The 15,172-nt window shown below is 34.6% G+C and overlaps 1 protein-coding gene across 1 annotated transcript; it reads left to right on the top strand.

Annotated features, from left to right (window-relative positions):
* The first annotated feature begins 2,612 nt into the window (after positions 1–2,612).
* LOC112039762 (potassium transporter 5) lies at positions 2,613–9,040 on the top strand. Its single transcript, XM_024072667.2, has 9 exons — positions 2,613–2,818; positions 2,911–3,133; positions 4,290–4,538; positions 4,631–4,669; positions 4,814–5,074; positions 5,586–5,638; positions 7,207–7,321; positions 7,432–7,686; positions 7,882–9,040. Exons 1-9 carry the CDS (start codon positions 2,642–2,644, stop codon positions 8,943–8,945), a joined length of 2,436 nt encoding a protein of 811 aa, XP_023928435.1. The 5' UTR covers positions 2,613–2,641; the 3' UTR covers positions 8,946–9,040.
* Positions 9,041–15,172: the final 6,132 nt, after the last annotated feature.

Raw genomic sequence — 15,172 nt, 5'->3', positions numbered from 1 at the left:
ATATTTTTATGTGTTTGGTTCTATTAGGAAAATGCTATTTTCCTACCATTTTTTCACAATTTCCGGCAACAAATTCCGGCAACAACAACAACAGCAGCAGCAGCAAATTCCAGAACAGCAACACAACAACAACAACACAACAACCACAACAACAACAGCAATCAATTCATCAAAAAAAAAAAACAACAACAATAACACAAAACCCACGGACAATCCACCATACACACCACCGCAACGGAAAAAAAAAAAAAAAAAGGAGAGGACGACGAGATCGAGAGGGCGACGCGATCGAGAGGGCGGCGCAATCGAGACGACGACGAGATCGGAGATGATGATCTGACCCAGAGGAGGACGGCGTGATCTCGGCGCGATCTCGCAGGCACGATCTTGGCGCGATCGAGAGGGCGGTGCGATCGAGAGGGCTGCGCGATCGGTGACGAAGGAGGCGACGAGATCGGAGACGAAGTAGGCGACGAGATCAAGGACGAAGGAGGCGACGGCGACGAGGATGGCGATCTGACCGGCGAGGACGTGCTTCAGGTGGAGTGCGCCTGGGCTCACCGTTTCTTCCTTCCTCTCTCCCTCTCTCTTCGTGCTCTGTTTCTAATTTTCCGGAAAATTAGATTTGAAGTGAAAATGAAAGGCGAAATCGTTTTCAGCCTTGACCACGGGTCAACGAAATTAATTTCCGGAAAATGCGTTTTCCGTGCGCAACCAAACATCCGGAAATGGTGAAAAGCATTTCCGGAAATGCTTTTCACCCGATTCAAACGCAGCCTTAGTTACAATAATAGGGAATAGAGATATGAACATCTGCGCGCGCGTGTATATATATATATATATATGAGATGGATTCAAGTTACACTTAGTGTAACTTTACAAAAATTACACATTTTTTTAGACCATAAATTTCAAAAAGATCTAATGGTTAAAAAACTACATCAGCTAACTAAATTAATTTGAGAGAATATTATATTATTTCATTTTCTACTTTGTTTCTCTCATTAATTCCTCCCTAACCTTGCATAAGTGCCTATTCTTACCATATTAAGTTGCAGATTTGCTTTCTCATGGTCTTATTCTTAACGTTCTTAAGTTGCAAATCAGTGAGTTGAAATTGCCATCAATAATAATATACTAAAGACATGATTTTTTATTTTATTTATTTATTATTATTATTATTATTATTATTATTGAGAATAAGACGTGATTCATAATAAGAGAACATAAAATACATAATATTTGTGTGGTGTGAAAAAATTTAGGTTTGAAGCCCCATGTGGAAAGCTTGTGTCTGAGGAGGCAACAACAAAAACATGAAAACTTACTGTTTCAAACTTCAAAGTTTAAAAGAATAAAACTTTCTTTCCAACTTTTTTTTTTCTTTTGAAAGTTAGTATTTAAAACTTACTGCCTCTCTGGCTTTTGCAACTGAGTATTAATAATTGCTATTGCTAGGAGATTTTGAGTTTATAAATCCACTAGAGTTTATGAATACAAATTGGAATTTTTTTTTTTTTTAATGAATTTACTAGAGTTTATGAACGAGGGTCATTTTTTTCAAACGCAAATACAACATCATTTTATGGGAAAGGAGATTGAACTGCTGATGTATAATTTCAGTGGAGAGGATTATAGAAACATAGAGGTAACAGCAACAAAGTCCCTCAAGATTGTTCACAAAAAATTGAACAAATCCTTATTTATTATTATTATTATTATTATTTTGCATTAAAATTAACCATTGTTTCTTTTAAAAAAGAAGGGAAAAGAAGAAGAAGAAGTGGTGGCATGACCGTTTATTGAGGTGGAATTTGGAAAGGAATAAATAAGGAGAGAGAGAGAGAGAGAGAGAGAGAGAGAGAGAGAGAGAGAGAGAGAGAGAGAGAGAGAGAGAGAGAGAGAGAAATGATATTAATTAGGTATGGATGTCAAAAGTAATAAACATTTAATGATGCATTTTTAATCATTAGATCTTTTTGAAATCAATGGTTTTAAAAAAAAGGTAATTATTATAGAGTTACACCTGGTGTAACTCTTTAGAAGAGTTACACTTTTTCTTTTTTTCTTTTTTTTTTTTTTGAGAATCAAATGCTGTGCTTTTTATTAAGGAAGGCCTAAAAGATCGGCCTGTAAAACAGTAAAAGTATCTGGTGGTACATCTTCCATCCAGATTTGTGGTTGAGAGAGTCTTTGTGCTCGTCTTGCTAAAGAGTGAGCAAAAGCATTACAATAGTCTGGGCTTTCATCCCCCACAATATATATATATATATATATATATATATATATATGCACACACTAATTTAAGGGATATTGCGTTATATATCTCTTATATAAAATATTACTTTAAATCTTATTTTAAATATTCAATTATTTATATTTGCAAGAGTGAAAACGGGATTTGGATAAGAGACTTTGCTAGCATGTTCCACCGACGTTGAATTTATAACTTTAACAAAATGCATTAAAAAAATTTAAATACTACTATAAACAACAACAATAACAACAACAACAACCAAAAAAAAAAAAGTCTAAACAAATAAATATCGCCCTTGCATGTATGACTTTTGTGCTTATAAATCCGGTAGCAAGGCATAGGTAACAAAGAAAGCCATCACTGGAGAAACAAAAACAGTAGCAAATGATGGCAGAGAAAGTGGTGGAGACTAGAGAAACTGAGATGAACGAAGGAACAGAAATAACAGTTGAGGAAAAGAACATGAAAGAGCGAAAGCTATCATGGACAAAGCTGTGCCGGGTAGACTCTCTGAATATAGAGGCTGGAAGAGTTTCATCCTTTCAAAACCATGCCTCCAAGGTTTCTCACTGATGGCACTACTTTGATTGTTTTGATTTATGGTACTTAAACTAATAAGTTGTGACTGACTCGTATTTTTGGGTGTGGAGCAGGTGAATTGGCAGAGTACGTTAAGTTTAGCATTTCAGAGCATAGGGGTGATATATGGGGACATAGGGACTTCACCGCTTTATGTATACTCAAGCACTTTCCCCAATAGTATTAATGATCAAGAAGACGTTATTGGGGTGTTGTCTCTCATCATCTACACCATTGCGCTCCTGCCCATGATAAAGTATGTCTTTATCGTCTTGTGGGCCAATGACAATGGCGATGGTAAGAAATGGATTTTGTTTCCTTAATTTGAATTCTCTTTGTCTTATTAACACATAAGATATTTTTGTGTTTCGAGCCCCAATGGTTCCAACGCCTCTTGTTGTGCATGGTCTTGGACATTAGGATTCAAATTCCACCATTCCCCTCTCTTTATTGGGCAATTTTTACCTACTCCCAAAAATAGTGCTTTGGGCTTTCACAACAGAGATAGTCCCAAGGTGGGTCCCACTCCCTTTGTGATCATCCAGAGCATTGCTCTGAGAATATGTAAATTTTTTCGTTCTCTATTTACCTACAAATCCGATGATTCTAACACCTCTCACCGTGCTTGGGTACTGAGATTCAAATTCCACCAATCCCGCCTCCCCTATTTACCTAGCAAAAAACTTGTCTGTGGCGTTTGGTACAGGGTAATATTTTAGGATTCCTATGAATGTTTAAAGATTTCTATGTTTGGTTGCAAATCATGCTAGGGAATCAGATACCAGGGGAATCTGGATTCCCCCTTTAAACCCCTCTCAGTAAGAATGTAGATTCCCTTTAAAACATGTGAGAATCCAGATTCCCAAGCTTAAAGGAAATTGTATTTTTTATAAATTGACAATTTTAACCATTTTTTTTAAATAACTTGGTAGTTCACATTCAAATCTAAGGATAGAATAGGAAAAATAAATAATTTATTTAAGATTTTTGGGAATAAACCAAACATAGGAATAGCTACATTCCTAGGAATCAAATTCCTAGGAATCTGGATGCTAGGAGTAATGTGGATTCCCCCATACCAAACGCCATATTAAGGTATTTTTTGTAGTCTATGAATGCATTATAACTTATGGTAATATTTATGGTAATTAAATAAGCCTGACAAAGTACTTTTCCTAGATGATTCTAACACCTCTTATTGTGCTTGGGTACGGAGATTCAAATTCCACCAGTCCCCTCCCCTATTTACCTAGCAAAAAACTTGTAAGGTATTTTTGTAGTCTATGAATGCATTATAACTTAAGGTAATATTTATGGTAATTACATAAGCCTGACAAAGTACTTTCAATTCTCTAGGTGCTAGGTAGCGCACATTCCATGCATATCTGATGTAGTGATAACCTTCCATTGTTCTATTTGGTTCAGTGCTCTGAAAATCTAATGTAATTTGTAGGTGGAACATTTGCACTCTATTCTTTGATACGCCGTTATGCAAGGGTGAGTTTAATACCAAATCAAGAGCCAGAGGACAGGGAGCTATCTCACTATAGACTTGAATTGCCATCCAACCAGTCGAGACGAGCTCATAAGATCAGGGAGATGCTTGAGAAAAGCAAAAGTGCACAAACTGTACTTTTCCTTGTTACCATCATGGGAACTTCCATGGTAATTGGAGATGGAATTCTTACTCCATCCATTTCAGGTCAGTTTCTGCTTTGTCACAAATTTTTTGACATAGTGAAACAGTACAAGACTTATCTGTTAACATTTCACAATGATTGGTCTTTGCTGCAGTTCTTTCTGCGGTGAGTGGGATACACTCTCTAGGCACAGGTATTATGTTTGCAATAGATTTTAGTGTACTTGATTCTAAGAGAACCCAATAAAATAGAAAGTAGATAATGCTTCAAACATAGGCAGCCAATCATTTTGCCACCATAACTAGGAATACCTCTGATGTGTTAAATATTCATCCAGATGCTGTTGTGGGGGTTTCAGTAGCAATCTTGATCCTACTCTTTTCTGTTCAACGATTTGGCACTGATAAAGTGGGCTTTTCGTTTGCTCCTATCATCTTTCTGTGGTTTTTGTTCATCAGTGGCATTGGTCTCTACAACTTATTCAAATATGACCTTGGGGTATTACGTGCTTTCAATCCAGCATATATCGTAAAGTACTTCAAAAGAAATGGTAAACGAGGATGGATTTCCCTCGGTGGGGTTCTTCTATGCGTAACAGGTGAGAGATATAAATTAGTGTTTTACTAATGTTTGCCCTTAGAGCATGTATGTATATATCAATAACTCATTTTAGAAAATTTTTTATATGAAAAAATGAAAAAATAACAAACATTTTTTTTACAACTTTTTCGATTTTCCATAAAATATTTTTTAAAGTGGATGATTAATGTGTGCCCTTAAAGAATACATTAATTAGACCCTATAAACTAAAGGAAAATTATTAATTTATATTGTGCTACTAATATAAAGTTTACACTGTAAATTACAAAATTGGGTACAATATTGTATACATTTACAAAAAATGTACAGTTATTTACATATAATTACAATTGTTTACAAAAAGTGTACAATTTTTTACCTAGATACGTTGAACACATTTGCTATTACAATTTGAATCTATAATTACCCTAAACTATAATTATAGTGTTGTTTATATTTCTACCTTTTTTTTTTTTTTTCTTTGGATTGTTTTACCTTTGGTTTTCTATTTTGACTGGGGACAAAACCAGGGACCGAGGCCATGTTTGCTGATTTGGGTCACTTCAACGTTCGAGCAGTCCAAGTAAGCTATACAATAATCTTTCCATTTCTCTTTCTATTAAATTGTGAATTGCACTTTCAAAATTTATGGTGATTTTGACTCCTGAAATTTAATTTAATTTTAATTTTAGACCCTAACACTAAATAATTTTTTTTTAAGAGAGCGGTAAACAATGTTTTGAATAAAGTTCTTCGGCCCATACCCATTAATTAATGAGCTGTCTATTAAATGCCAACTAAAATTAGACAAGGTTTTTTATTTTATTTTTTTTTTAGTAAACAATAATATTTATTAAAACACACACAAAAATAGTAATATTAGTATTTTAAACCGAGTTTAAAATACATTACATAATCCAAGTACAACTATAAAAGAGCCTAACATTTGTAGTTGTAGACTGGAGGTTATAAATAGAGGACACTAGATACGCATAATCAATGTGGGATAAAAATCTCTACTTTTTTTTGAGTAAACAATAATATTTTATTAGAACACACATGAAAATAGTAATATTAGTGTTTTAAATCGGATTTATAATACAATACATAAGCATAGTATAACTACAAAAGAGCCTAACTTTTGTAGTTGTAGACTGGGATTATAAACAGTGAACACTAGACACACACAAGTTGATATGTATTTCTAGTGTTGGCTTATATCACTTTGCTTATATATTTATGTTTTGAATAAATTGTTATATTCTAATTACAAGTGGTTATAATGATCAAATCATTAAGGGGACATAGAGCAGAAGACTCTAATAAAAGATACTATATAATGTTTGGGTTCAAAATCCATCATTTAAAACTTGATTGGTAAATTAAAATGATCCTAGACTTCGAGAGTGTAATTTATAATTCAATCTTTTTCTTTTGGAATTCATCTTGATCCTGTGGTTTATTTTATTTAAAAATATATTTTGAAAGCCAAAAGTAATTTTTGAGACATGCGGTAAGAACCCAATGGAGTATGAAACCCCGTTTGAGAATTCATAATTGATTGGGTTTGGGATTTTATATGGGTTTTTGTTTAAGTTAGGTCTCTCTATAAAATTCATTGCAAAATAAAACGTAAAAAATGTCATGCCATTTAATATTATAAGGAAAATGCTAAAGGTATTATAAAAAGTTTTACTAAATAAAGTTTACAAACTAATGTAACAATTGATGCAAATGATCTTCAACCATCTCATAAATGAATATTTGAATTGTCTTAATGTAGTGAAACTTATAGTACTCATAGCACTACTCATATTATAAATGGCATATTGCTTGATATATTTTCAGATTTGTAACATTTAATTTGAAAGGTAAAATTGATTTATTTCAACAGGAGAAAATCCACGTTCCTTACATCTATATCTTAAGCTTTTAGGTTAAATGCTTTAATTTACATGGTATGAGAGTCCTATTTGTTTGTTTTTAGATTCCACATGTCATACCTATTTGTCCTTTTTTTTTTTTTTTTTTTTTTTTTTTGGGGCTATATTTTTGGATTGGAGTCCAAATCTCTCTCTCTCTCAAGAACCATTTTACTGAATAAGCTAATTATGATCAGCAGGATTATTAATCTTTTACCTTGTGTTGCAGATCAGTTTCTCTTGCATTACGTTTCCTGCAGTAATAGCTCAATATTGTGGACAAGCAGCGTACCTCAGGAAATTCCCAGAGAATGTGTCTAAAACGTTCTACGACTCCATACCAGGTTAGTTTTGTTGACAACAAGGAAGAGGTGACTCCACTCTTAGAAAGGTTTTTGATGTAACTACATCTGTTTTGCTTGAGCAAGTAACTGCTAAGTTAACTTTTATGCAGGACCAATGTATTGGCCAACATTCGTTGTGGCTGTAGCTGCTGCCATTATTGCCAGTCAAGCTATGATATCTGGGACATTTGCAATTCTCTCTCAATCGCAAAGTTTAGGTTGCTTTCCTAGGGTTAAGGTCGTTCATACCTCTTCAAAGTATGGGGGTCAAGTTTACATCCCTGAGGCCAACTACGCTCTCATGATTGCTTGTGTTGTAGTCACACTGGCCTTCAAGACTACTGATAAGATCGGCAATGCATACGGTAAGCTTGAAAAACTTCAATTTGACCATCTATTAGGCAATTGAGGATATAAATGTTCCATGTCCTATTGGAGCAGTCAAAGGAGCAATTTTATTGTATAACATCTATATATAGCATAATAGCACAAGTAAAAATAATTACGAGTTTACAGCATCAACAATAATGATTATAAGCTATTTTCCATCTTTATTGCAGGAATTGCTGTGGTGACTGTAATGTTAATTACAACAGGTTTGCTTACAACAATAATGCTAGTTGTTTGGAAGACAAGCATATGGTGGATTGCTCTCTTCCTTGTAGTGTTCGGTTCAATAGAGGGAATATATCTATCATCTGTCCTATACAAGTTCATACAAGGTGGCTTCCTTCCGCTAGTCTTTGCCTTTGTCCTAATGACAATTATGGGGATTTGGCATTATGTACACAAACAAAGATACATGTTCGAGCTCAAGACTAAGGTTTCTAATGATTTCATAAAAGAATTGGCTACCAAACCAAATATTAACCGGGTACCAGGAATAGCATTCCTGTACTCTGAGCTTGTACAGGGCATACCGCCAATATTTCCTCATTTTGTCTCTAATATACCCTCCATCCATTCTGTTTTAGTGTTTGTCTCAATTAAGTCCATTCCAATTAGCAAAGTTGCAGTGGAAGAGAGGTTTCTATTTCGACATGTTGAACCAAGAGACTTTCGAATGTTCCGCTGTGTTGTGAGGTACGGCTATAATGATGTGATTGAAGAAGCCAAGGAATTTGAGCGACAATTAGTGGAACAGTTGAAAGAATTCATCCAACTTGAGCACTGCAAGCTTCAAGGAGTGACCACTGAACAAATGGCTGAGCCGGTGAACCTCCAGCATTCCTCTCTATTGGAGAAAGATGGAAAAACAAAAGGATCAACTATTCACATTGAGGAAGCACTGCAACAGCCTAATCCATCTCATATTTCATCAAGTTCTAATTCCATTCAATCAATCAACGCTGTTAACTCAACAAATTCTTCTAATCGAATTATCTCTGTTCCCATCCAAGGAGTTGAAGAAGAGATTGTGTTTGTACAGAAAGCAATGGAGAATGGTGTGGTTTATCTTCTTGGAGAAGTAGACGTGGTAGCAGAACATGAATCCTCCTTGTTGAAGAAGATAGTAGTTAACTATGCCTATAATTTCTTGAGGAAAAATTTTAGGCAAGGGGAGAAAGTACTGGAGATTCCACATGGTAGGCTTGTCAAGGTTGGAATGACATATGAGATATGAGTTTTTGAATCTTTGTAATATCAAATAAATATGTTGTGCATAGACAGTTTGACTTGAATCTCATTTAAGATGGAAACATGATAGTTTGCTTCACAATATGAAAATATGTATGTTAGAGATATATTAGCTCATTAGCATATGCTTAAGCCTAATTCTACTTTGTGTACAAGCCAAATTTCCTACTTGTGCTAAAAGTCTATTGGTCTAGGGTTTAGTCTACTATATATACACATGTTATGATTTATTGTAACACAGGATTTGTACTATACTATAATATATTATTGATGTAGCTCTTTAGGGTTTCCTCCGTGGATGTAGGCCGTTAGGTTGAATCACGTAACCCTCATGTGTTATTGTGTTCTATATTTTATACTTTCGCTTCCGCATCCATGTTAATATATTCAACATGGTGTATCAATGCTAATATTTAACATGGTATCAAAGTCACCTTTTTGTGGCCATGGTTTTTTGTCCTTATGATATATTTAAGAGCAATCTTTTTCTTCCTCGGTAATTTTTCGCTACGTTCATCTTCTTTGATTTCCTATTGCTCCCATCGAAATTCTCTGATATAGTCATGCCACTGTTAGAAGTCGCATCAACACTGCAAGACCATTACCTTCCTCAAACTAACGTTACAAAGGCAAACTTCATTCAAGGGATCTTCTCAACCTTATCAAATCTCAAGACTTCATCAAGCTTCCATCGTGATTTTGAGAAGAGGTGTTAGAGATATATTAGCCCATTAGCATAAACCAAGCCTAATTCTATTTTGCGTACAAGTCAAGTCTCCTATTTGTACTAGAAGTCTATTAGTTTACTATATATACATATGTTATGATTTATTGTAACATAGGATTTGTACTACACTATAATATATTATTGATGTAACTCTTTAGGGTTTCCTTCAATAGGCCGTTAGGTTAAACCACGTAACCTACATGTGTTATTGTGTTCTATACTTTATGCTTTTGCTTTCGCATCCATACTAGCATATTCAACATAGTATATCAATGCTAATATTTGTTAGAAATACTGAATAATTGTATTATATTTCTCAAATAATAGAATATACATGAATGTCTTTATATAGAAGGCATATGTATGCAGTACAAGTAAGGGTGTAGTACAAGAATATGTGCTGTACAAGTAATCTAGTTAGGCCTAAAGCCCACAACACTATATACCTTAACAGCCCCCCTCAAACTCAAGGTGGATGTGAGACCAGCTTGAGGTTGTCAACCAAATCACGAAGGCGTCCTTAGGATGTGACTTGGTGAAGATATCTGCAAGTTGATATTTAAAGGAGACTGAGATTAGCTTGAGAGCACAATGGATAACAAAAAAGTCAACCCAGGCAAAAAGTCAATGGTCAAAGGCAGCGGTCAGCAATCAACCAAAAAGTCAACAATGATGACATTAGCGTGATGATGTAATCGCTGACTGAGTGTTGATGCAAGCAATGATGATATTTAGAAATACTGAATAATTGTATTATATTTCTCAAATAATAGAATATACATGAATGCCTTTATATAGGAGGCATATGTGTGCAGTACAAGTAAGGGTGTAGTACAAGAATGTGTGCTATACAAGTAATCTAGTTAGGCCTAAAGCCCACAACACTATATACCTTAACAGCCCCCTCAAACTTAAGGTGGATGTGAGACCAGCTTGAGGTTGTTAACCAAATCACGAAGGCGTCCTTAGGATGTGACTTGGTGAAGATATCTGCAAGTTGATCTTTAAAGGAGACTGAGATTAGCTTGAGAGCACAATGGACAACAAAAAAGTCAACCCAGGCAAAAAGTAAATGGTCAAAGGCAGCGGTCAGCAATCAACCAAAAAGTCAACAATGATGACATTAGCGTGATGATGTAATCGCTGACTGAGTGTTGATGCAAGCAATGATGATATGGCTTGATGACGTCACTAGGGCTGACGTGGCGTAATTGATGACGTCAACGGACCGAGTTCTGGCGCGTGGTGCGTGAAGAGTATTGGCGGCGTGTCGTGGTGTGTGATTTTAACGTCGAGACTTTTAGTGACGCATGGTGGCATGTGAAAGGTCCGATAAGGACAATTTTTCAAAGAAGAGCAAATCAGAGAGATTACTCTCTAATGGTGCAATCTGAGGTCTAATCAGAGAAGTGGAAATGGTGGTGGCGGCAAGGTAGTGGTCTTTGATGTACTGGAGTCGCGGTGGAGGCAGTGGTGCTACTCACAACAACGGTTGCAGTTGATAACACCGAAGAAGACAAGACTGCTTAGGAGCGGCACACCTGAGGATTAAAGCAGTGGCTCTGATACCATGTTAGAAATACTAAATACTTGTATTGTATTTCTCAAATAATAAAATATACATGAGTGTCTTTATATAGAAGGCATATGTGTGTAGTACAAGTAAGAGTGTGTGCTATACAAGTAATCTAGTTGGCTTAAAACCCACAACACTATATATGTTAACAATGTAAAATATCTAGTTTGATTTCTCAAGTTATAATGGAGAATGTTTTATGGGACTCAAATTCTGTTGTGCAATCGCATCAGTGCAATTCAAACCAAGCAATAAAAACAATAAATTAACACCAAAAGAATTTAGACTAATAATATAGGTAAAATAAATTAACAAGCATGCAGGCAAATAATAATATATAAGAATTTTTGTGGTTCACTAATATAATATGCCAATGTATATCCACAAAATTTAAAAAAAAAAAAAAATCACTATAAAATAGTGAGATTAAAATTGTTTACAATCTATTTAAAAGTTATTATGACTTTTTAGTGGAGTTGTGGTGCCTTTGTGTTAGAATCTCCTTTTCTCTCTCTAGTGTGTGTTTGTTTCTCCAAAAAAAAAACCTGTTGCACTCACATTTGCAATAATGAGGTGTAGCTACACCAATTGGAAGACCTTTATAAGAAGTTCAAATATAAAACAGAAGCATGTGTACCACTCTTAGGCAATTGGCATTCCATCACATTTTTAGGTACCAACTTTATACAATTTAGTGTTGCGGTTAGAAAGCTATTCAATCGAGATGTATTATGGTTTAACATGGAAAACTTGCAAAGTTGATTTTTTGTCGTCATTATTTTTAAAATCAACTTGGGTTTATTTTTTTATAGAATTAAAGTAAAAATTATATAGAAAAAGGTGAGATAGAGAAATGAAAAGGAGAGACCATGTGATATCTTATCAGAATGATAAACAAAAGGAAAGGTGCTTGATCGAAGAAGAGAAGATTGAGAAGTCTAAGAAGAAAACAAGTTGTAAATAGAAAGAATGAACTAAACGACATTTTGTTATTTGTTATCGTGCTAAAGCCACCTCTAGCATTGCTTCTTTATTTTGTAAAGTTTAGTAACCATGTGAATAGCACGTGCTATGTTAAAAGTTAGTTACTCAGTTTATTTAGGCGGTTTTATGTGTTAGTTTCTCTCTCTTAGCCTCTAATATATAAATAGAGGTTGTAATCTTTGTTAAGTTAATCAGAATTTTCATTTTCACAATCTCTCTCAGTTTCTTATTATGGTATCAAAGTGAAGCTTCTACGTACAGTTTTCTTTGTTTCTGTTCTTCCTTTTTCTTTCATCTTCCTCAGAAGCTTGAAGTTCATCAATGGCTGCTGTCACACTCAGTGCTTCTACTTTTGAAAATCCTCCATCTTCACAGGATTCATCTATGGCAGATGATCCTTTGTTTCTGCATCATGGATTTAAGCAAATAATATGGTAGGAACTTGGATTATCAATGTAGTTTCACCAAGAATTCAAGCTAGCATTATTTACATGGACACATCTTTGGAGATTTGTAATGATCTTAAAGAAATATTTTCACAATGAAATGGACCACAGATTTTCAATTTATAAAAGGAAATCTCAGAGCTTACACAAGGTGAAACTTCTTTTACATATTTCTTTACTCAACTAAAAGTTTTAGGGGATCAATTGCAAAACTTTAGTCCTTCTCCTATGTGTACTTGTGGTAAATGCATTTGCAATATGAATCAAAAGTTGACTTATTCACAAGTTAGAGAATTTGTGATGAAGTTTCTCATGGGATTGAATAAGTCTTTCACCCAAGTTAAGACCCAAGTTCTGTTGATGAATCCTTTACCACATATGAACAAAGTGTATTCTTAGTTAATCCAAGAAGAGATGCAAATTTTTGGAAATGGATCATACTCTAGAGTAGAATCAACAGGTCTTGCTATAAACTATGTTGCACGGACACTGACACGGACACGGACACGGACACGGGGATACGACAATTTTTGAAAAATAAGGACACGACACGGCGGGGACACGGCAGTTAAATAATTAATTAAATTTTATATTTAGGCATATTTTTTAATATTTTTAGACATAAAATATGTTTATGTCTAGAATTTAAATTATGTAAAAATTACAAATAAATAAATTAACACTCAAATTAATACAATAATATACATAAAATGTTTATAATACAAACTAAAAGTTTAAATAGGCTACGGTGAAATACTAATAATAATACTAAAAATAATAGTCAAAATAATAATATAAAATTTGAAGTTGAAAGTTTGAAAGTGACTTTCACGTGGGTTGGCAGTTGACACACAAAACAAAGAGGTAATATATAAAAAAGTATTATAAAAGTTTAAATAAACAGAAGAAGAGAGAAGGCAATTGGTTCTACGAAGAAAAAGAAAACGAAAAAGAAGCAGAAGAAGAAGAAGAAGGAGAGAGGAGGAGCTCACCGATCGGAAGGGACAGGGTACGCCGACACAGCGTCGACGTCTATGGATTTCTCCGATCGGCCCGATCTAGCTCCGGCGAGGGACAGAGGGCAGTGGCAGCGGGCAGAGGTCAGAGAGAGGGCGGAATCTGTGATATTTTTTTTTTTTTCACTGCTGGCGTGTCAGAACGGTCAGATCCGCGTCGGCGCTGTGTCNTCGTCATTATTTTTAAAATCAACTTGGGTTTATTTTTTTATAGAATTAAAGTAAAAATTATATAGAAAAAGGTGAGATAGAGAAATGAAAAGGAGAGACCATGTGATATCTTATCAGAATGATAAACAAAAGGAAAGGTGCTTGATCGAAGAAGAGAAGATTGAGAAGTCTAAGAAGAAAACAAGTTGTAAATAGAAAGAATGAACTAAACGACATTTTGTTATTTGTTATCGTGCTAAAGCCACCTCTAGCATTGCTTCTTTATTTTGTAAAGTTTAGTAACCATGTGAATAGCACGTGCTATGTTAAAAGTTAGTTACTCAGTTTATTTAGGCGGTTTTATGTGTTAGTTTCTCTCTCTTAGCCTCTAATATATAAATAGAGGTTGTAATCTTTGTTAAGTTAATCAGAATTTTCATTTTCACAATCTCTCTCAGTTTCTTATTATGGTATCAAAGTGAAGCTTCTACGTACAGTTTTCTTTGTTTCTGTTCTTCCTTTTTCTTTCATCTTCCTCAGAAGCTTGAAGTTCATCAATGGCTGCTGTCACACTCAGTGCTTCTACTTTTGAAAATCCTCCATCTTCACAGGATTCATCTATGGCAGATGATCCTTTGTTTCTGCATCATGGATTTAAGCAAATAATATGGTAGGAACTTGGATTATCAATGTAGTTTCACCAAGAATTCAAGCTAGCATTATTTACATGGACACATCTTTGGAGATTTGTAATGATCTTAAAGAAATATTTTCACAATGAAATGGACCACAGATTTTCAATTTATAAAAGGAAATCTCAGAGCTTACACAAGGTGAAACTTCTTTTACATATTTCTTTACTCAACTAAAAGTTTTAGGGGATCAATTGCAAAACTTTAGTCCTTCTCCTATGTGTACTTGTGGTAAATGCATTTGCAATATGAATCAAAAGTTGACTTATTCACAAGTTAGAGAATTTGTGATGAAGTTTCTCATGGGATTGAATAAGTCTTTCACCCAAGTTAAGACCCAAGTTCTGTTGATGAATCCTTTACCACATATGAACAAAGTGTATTCTTAGTTAATCCAAGAAGAGATGCAAATTTTTGGAAATGGATCATACTCTAGAGTAGAATCAACAGGTCTTGCTATAAACTATGTTGCACGGACACTGACACGGACACGGACACGGACACGGGGATACGACAATTTTTGAAAAATAAGGACACGACACGGCGGGGACACGGCAGTTAAATAATTAATTAAATTTTATATTTAGGCATATTTTTTAATATTTTTAGACATAAAATATGT

The sequence above is a fragment of the Quercus suber genome, unplaced genomic scaffold (genome assembly GCF_002906115.3).
Source record: "Quercus suber isolate HL8 unplaced genomic scaffold, Cork oak 2.0 scaffold_253, whole genome shotgun sequence".
Taxonomy (NCBI): domain Eukaryota; kingdom Viridiplantae; phylum Streptophyta; class Magnoliopsida; order Fagales; family Fagaceae; genus Quercus; species Quercus suber.
The sequence above is the reverse complement of the archived record's forward strand: the minus strand, read 5'-3'. Positions and strand labels throughout refer to the sequence as shown.